General features: G+C 37.1%; 1 protein-coding gene across 4 annotated transcripts; it reads left to right on the top strand.

Moving 5' to 3' along the window:
• Positions 1 to 349: 349 nt before the first annotated feature.
• On the top strand, positions 350 to 5530 carry LOC119641970 (centrosome-associated zinc finger protein CP190). 4 transcript variants are annotated; one of them, XM_038040904.1, is made up of 4 exons: positions 350 to 455; positions 1008 to 1436; positions 1500 to 3950; positions 4015 to 5530. In XM_038040904.1, exons 2-4 carry the CDS (start codon positions 1032 to 1034, stop codon positions 5026 to 5028), a joined length of 3870 nt encoding a protein of 1289 aa, XP_037896832.1. In that variant the 5' UTR covers positions 350 to 455; positions 1008 to 1031; the 3' UTR covers positions 5029 to 5530. The 4 variants fall into 4 exon arrangements, with proteins under 4 accessions (XP_037896832.1, XP_037896830.1, XP_037896831.1 ...); XM_038040902.1 differs by having other exon boundaries at positions 356 to 455; positions 1003 to 1436; XM_038040903.1 differs by lacking the exon at positions 350 to 455 and adding an exon at positions 462 to 551 and having other exon boundaries at positions 1003 to 1436.
• Positions 5531 to 5758: the final 228 nt, after the last annotated feature.

The raw sequence follows: 5758 nt of genomic DNA, 5'->3' as shown, positions 1-5758 counted from the left end.
AAATAATTTATCTACATTATATATCTGCATTAGTTATAAACAATTTTTAACGCTTAGCAACACTAGGTTTGCCAAAAATATTTATTACGTGCACGCACCAACGCCATATGATTGTTTACACTTCTCAATACTTGAGTCGCCATTTTGGTAGAGTTCAGCAATAACTAAATTGCATGTTGCCAGATTATCATAATGTTATTAACAGAATTGAATTTTTTTTATTATCCTGTGCAGAACGTCGCAAAAAAGTTTTCCTAAAGAATGTTAGTTTACTAGAAAAGATGGAACATTAAATTATCAATTACTTATGTATCTAGGACAAAGTTTATATTAGATATTTACGGCTTTAAATGTATAAAATTTAAAAAATCGGATGGCATCACCGTTAACAATAACCAACGCTGAAATTTTCTTAACAAATTGTCATAGAAGTGCAAGAAAAATTTTGTGCAAACGTAAGTGAAACTGTTAACATTTAAATATTGTCCAAAATCAGTAGGAACTTTATAAAATTTGTTGTAAGAATCCAAGCCATTAATCTACTATCGAAGGTAAGCACAAAAGTGCACCGATGCGTCAAAAAATCTTAAGAGAATATTAGCCCGAGAAAGTCTGCCGTCACATTTAATTTGGAGCGAACTTTTATGCTTCCGCAATTTTTAATTTATAAAGCACATTTCGTAATTTCATATAGAGATTATATATTTTTCTTTTTTTGTGATATTAATGTTATACGAGTTGTGTTAGGAACTTGAAGATCTCTTTGTACAGCAACCATTTGCATCTAAAAAGGGGTAGACTTGTGTTTTGGTGCTTATATTTTACTTTTTAATGCTTATGAGACTCAGTGAATCGGAAGCTATTGCTTGTATCAAAGAAAAGATTTGGCGGTGACTGTTTAAATGGAAAATAAAAGAATACAAACATACATTTTCTGTCGAATTTGTGAAAAACCATTAAAATAAAGTTTTCTTTTGTTTCTTTATTATTAAATATTAAAAGTACAGTGATTTACTGAAGCCGTCGCCGATATGGGTGAAATTAAGTCAGTCAAGGTGGACAATTGGGGAGTTTTTTTCTTGCAAAAGCTGCAAAATTTCTTTAACAAAACGGATTATTGTGATTTAACATTGCAATTTCGTGACAACTCACAATTGAAAGTACACCGTTTGGTATTAAGTGCTTGTACAGATTATTTTAATGTGCTGGAGCAAACTTGTGAGGTGGTCGATGACGCCATTATTATGCCAAATGAGCTGCAGGCTGATGTCGTTGTGCCAATCGTCAATTTTATGTATACCGGCACTTTGGAATTTGAACTTAAAATGTATAATCGCTTATTGCGTACCGCTCGGGACATGAATATGACCGTATTGCTTAAACTTTTGGAAGCACATCGTCGCACTATGGAGTTACATCCACAAAAAGTTCAAGGGGTATGTATACGCAAAAAATTAACTGCTTGTCCCAAAAAATAATAATTTTGCCATTTCGATAAGAATTCCAGTCCTAAATTAAAACGCCGTGTCGTGCAAGCGCCTGGCTCTCAATACAAAAAGGAACCAATTGCTTCTGGTACATCACGAGTAGTTAGTTCGACATCAAATACTCCGATTATAACTCAACGACGTCTGATACCAGTGAACACATCTGTTGGAGGCAGAGTTAATCAGCCCACTGGCGCATCTTCTGCTGCAAATATAGTGACAACAGTTACTCGTCCATGCATGAGCAATAGTAGTGCATTTAATACAAAAATTAAACAAGAAGTTGATTGTGATGTCAACACCATAACCAACACTTATACCACCATGAAAATGTCGACCCAGCATCCCCCGCAATCAAAACAATCCTCAGCCACTTCACCTTTTGAACAATTGCGCAAGGGATACAACAACAATAAGCGTCCGGCAACTGCTACATTTGTTTCACCTCCAGCAAAAAAGCCCAATCTAGAGGACGTTAAAGAGTTTGCTGAGCAGCAACGCGTGCGCAAGCAGATTGCTGCTGAATATGGGGAAGCAGATGCCGATTACGACGGAGGTCTAATGGACGATGATATACATAACGACGACGACGATGATGATGTTGCTACAAATTCGACGTTGACACCATCAACTTCAGCTGCCACTTCTACGGCTGCCGTGCAGACTACCAGCGAGAAGCAGTTATCTGACGATCCTCCCGGTACTACAACGATCACGGTCAAACATGAAGGCCCGGACAAACCACCCACTATTGTGGTTAAGGATAGTTCCAACTCAAAAATGAATCATGCTAAAATCATTTCCGAAGTATTGCGCCAATATCCACATTTGGTTAAAAGCAATAAAAACATAAAATTGAAAATAATACCCAGTGCAGGTGGAAGCAACACACAGAAAATTATTGTCAAAAAAGAACCACTCGAAGCGGAGAGATCCCCGAAAGCCATCGCTTCCACTTCGTCTGCTCTTCAAACGAAAACGAGTGTAACGTCTTCAACAAATCAACCAGTCACATTGAAAGCCGATCGTCTGGCAACAACTTTAATAAGCAAACATAGCGCAGGGTCACAAAAGAAGAATGTTGCACACCAGGCGATTTCTTCATCAGTAGGTTTTGCTAAAGCTACCACAGTTGCAGCAGCTTCATCAACTTCAGGAGCCACGCCATCAACTAGCAGCGGAGCTTCTTCCGGTGGTGCCCAAACGCAAAAGCGCCGTATTGATAGTAAAACTATGCATGCTTTAATAGCTTTAGGAGCCGAAAACACAACTGGACCCTGGCTGTGTTTGCGATGCGGACGCAATGGTCATCCAATTAGCATACCATCATATCGAGGTTTTCGTCGTCATTTGACAAATACACACAAGGAGACAATTGATGCAGCTTTGTGCGAATATTGTGGTTGGCGTTCGACGGTCAAACGAGAGTTACACTTTCACATGCAACTCGAACATAAGGTCAAAACCAATCTGTACATTTTTCCTGAATGTCAGTTATGCGCGCAAATGTGCATTGATAGTGATGGCCTTAATCAGCATTTAATTGATAGCCACCCAGAAGAAAATAAACAGCAATGCATTTACTGTAATAAAATATTTCCTGAAGAAATGCAGTTGTACACTCACATGAAGACGTTCCACAAGAAACAAGCTTTGGAGGATGGCATTATTGATCAATCAGATGACGAAACTATTCCTGAATATTTATCGCAGGAAAATCAAGAAATTTTGGAAGAAATGGCGCAGGTTGTTGAAGAGAAGAAAATTAAAATTCTTTCGGATATCAGCTTGCCTACCTCTGGGACTATAGCAGAATCTGAAACTTCACCAGTTGCAATTGGCGAAAATAAGGCAACAGACACTGCAGTTACTGCGGCCGAAACCACGACTACGGGAGAATATATAGCAGGGGAAAACGAAACTAAATTTGTGGGAGCCGACGGAACGGAGATGATTCTAACTGAAGAGCAACGTAAAGAGATTCTTTCTCAATTAAATCAAGAACATGAAGGAGGAGGTGTTGTAATGGTCTTTAATGAACCTCAGAGCGAACAACTGAGTTCACTAAGTCAGGACGAAACATCACAAGCCACCACAGCTACTACCACAAATGAAGAAGCAGTTGAACATGATGATAGTCATATCTTTCATGAAATGAAATCCCAAACTGGGTCTGTGATGGAAGCAGAAGACGCAGAGATGGATGATGAACCGGGTACTATTAGAGGTGAAACGGAGGAAGAAGTAGAGGAAGAAACCTATGAACATAGCAAATCTGGTCATTTGGATGAGAGTAAAGAGTCCTTAGATAATTTGGAATGGGCTGAAAATCTAATAACAGAGCACGAAATGGCAAATGCCAACAATAAGCAGGAAAATGATGAAAACGATGAAGAAGACGACGAAGGAGAAGAAGAAGAGAAAGAAGAAAAGGAAAAAACCGCATCAAAAGAATTGGAAGAGGTAATAGATTCCGAACAGGCTTATATGAAGAATGTTTCGATTAAGATTTTACAATTTTTTATAGGATAAAAGTTTCAATCAGCCTCAACGAGATGATATTAGCAAAAAGCTTAAAGAACTCACAGGGGACTGGTCCGACGATGATAATGAAGATGCGGACATAAACGAAGAAGAGGAGGAGTCAGAGGACAACGCAAAGGATCAAAAAGAAACGAATAAAACTGCATTAAAATATCAGTATGAGGATGATCTCATTCAGACAAATAAAAGAGTCTTAGAAGACGAATTAAAAGAGGAAGAGAAAAATAACAGCTCTACTAAGAAAGAGAAAAATGATCATCGAAAGAGAAATGTTGACACAGAGTTGACTCAAGAGGAAGATGCAGAGGAACCGATAGTTGAAGACGACATCGACTTGGCTCTAAAAAATTTACACAAAGACAATGAAGAAATGGAAGAAAACATAGTTAAAGATAGGGAAAAGAGATCTGAAGACTTAGTTGACAAAGGTGTTGACGCGGCAGTGAAGTCATTTAGTAAATTAAGCGAAGAGGTCCAGACAGTAAATGAGAAAACTGTTGATAGTAAGAAAACCGATGTCAAACTGAAGATTACAGATGATCTTGATGAAGAAACTAAAAAAAATTTAATTGAAATGTTAATAACAGATATAGAAACTGCACCGACAACTACTGCTGCCATAATCACCAGCCCTAAGACAACAACAGCGGAAGATATTAAGTGCGAAGAAATAGATGATGTTGAAGCTGAATTCAAAAAGCAGGCGTCGGAGAGGGAGGAAAATAAGAACGATGAGCTTCCTGCCAATATTGAAGACAAACCAACAGACAATGAAATGACAGCAAAGTCTGCGGAGGAGAATTTAATAAAATTCAAAGAAGAGCCTGAAGAACCTGCAGAAGCTAAAGCTGCTGGCAGCTCCTCAACAAATCATCCAAATAGGGATAGCAGCGGTCCTAGCACCGAGGACAGAGTGAAAAGCTTAATAAGCGAATGGGGCGACGATGATGATGATGACGAGGTTGCAAATGAAGAAGATTTAACAAAAAATCTTTGAAATTTAGATTTATTTAATTTTTAGAAACTAAACCATATTTTCCATTCTACTAATTTCTAGCTTTTTCAAAGATGTTATTTTCCGACAGAGAAGAGAATGGTCAATCTATGATTGTACAGATAATGAAGCAATTGCTATTCGTAGTTTATACAACAAAAATTTAACTTTTCTTAGAATTTTAAGTCCTTCAATATATGCGCAAATACGTATTTTATATAATTATTGCTCAGAATTTGGATTCGCACGTTTCTGATTTGTACTTTAAACTTAAATCTCTTGTTCACTATTTTCTTAAAGGCATCATGCATCTTTTGGATCAAAGTAACAGCAGCCGCTAAGTGATGTTAATATTAAAAAATATTTTTCTTTGTATTTGCAAAATGAAAAACGATTTACTTTGGTTTCGAAATGTAGTTTTGTTGAGAATTAAAACCGGTAAAGAAGTAGAAACTTGGAAATAGAAAATATTATCACAAACAAAAAATATCTACGTATGCATTAACAAATTGTTAGTTTCATTTAAAAGATCTTAATGTTCTAGAAGACTTGTAGTATTTGTTTGAAGCGATTTCAAACGCCTGTTTGTAGCTCACCACATCATCGCGGTTTTATCTATCTTTGGATGGATTATCCAAAAATTGTTCAAATCGGGTAGAACTGATAAAATTTCGGATGTGGAATAGTTGAAGAAATTTCAACGTAACACTACTCATTTGCAATTTTGTGCTAA

This window comes from Glossina fuscipes, unplaced genomic scaffold (assembly GCF_014805625.2).
Source record: "Glossina fuscipes isolate IAEA_lab_2018 unplaced genomic scaffold, Yale_Gfus_2 203, whole genome shotgun sequence".
NCBI classification, from domain to species: domain Eukaryota; kingdom Metazoa; phylum Arthropoda; class Insecta; order Diptera; family Glossinidae; genus Glossina; species Glossina fuscipes.
The sequence above is the reverse complement of the archived record's forward strand: the minus strand, read 5'-3'. Positions and strand labels throughout refer to the sequence as shown.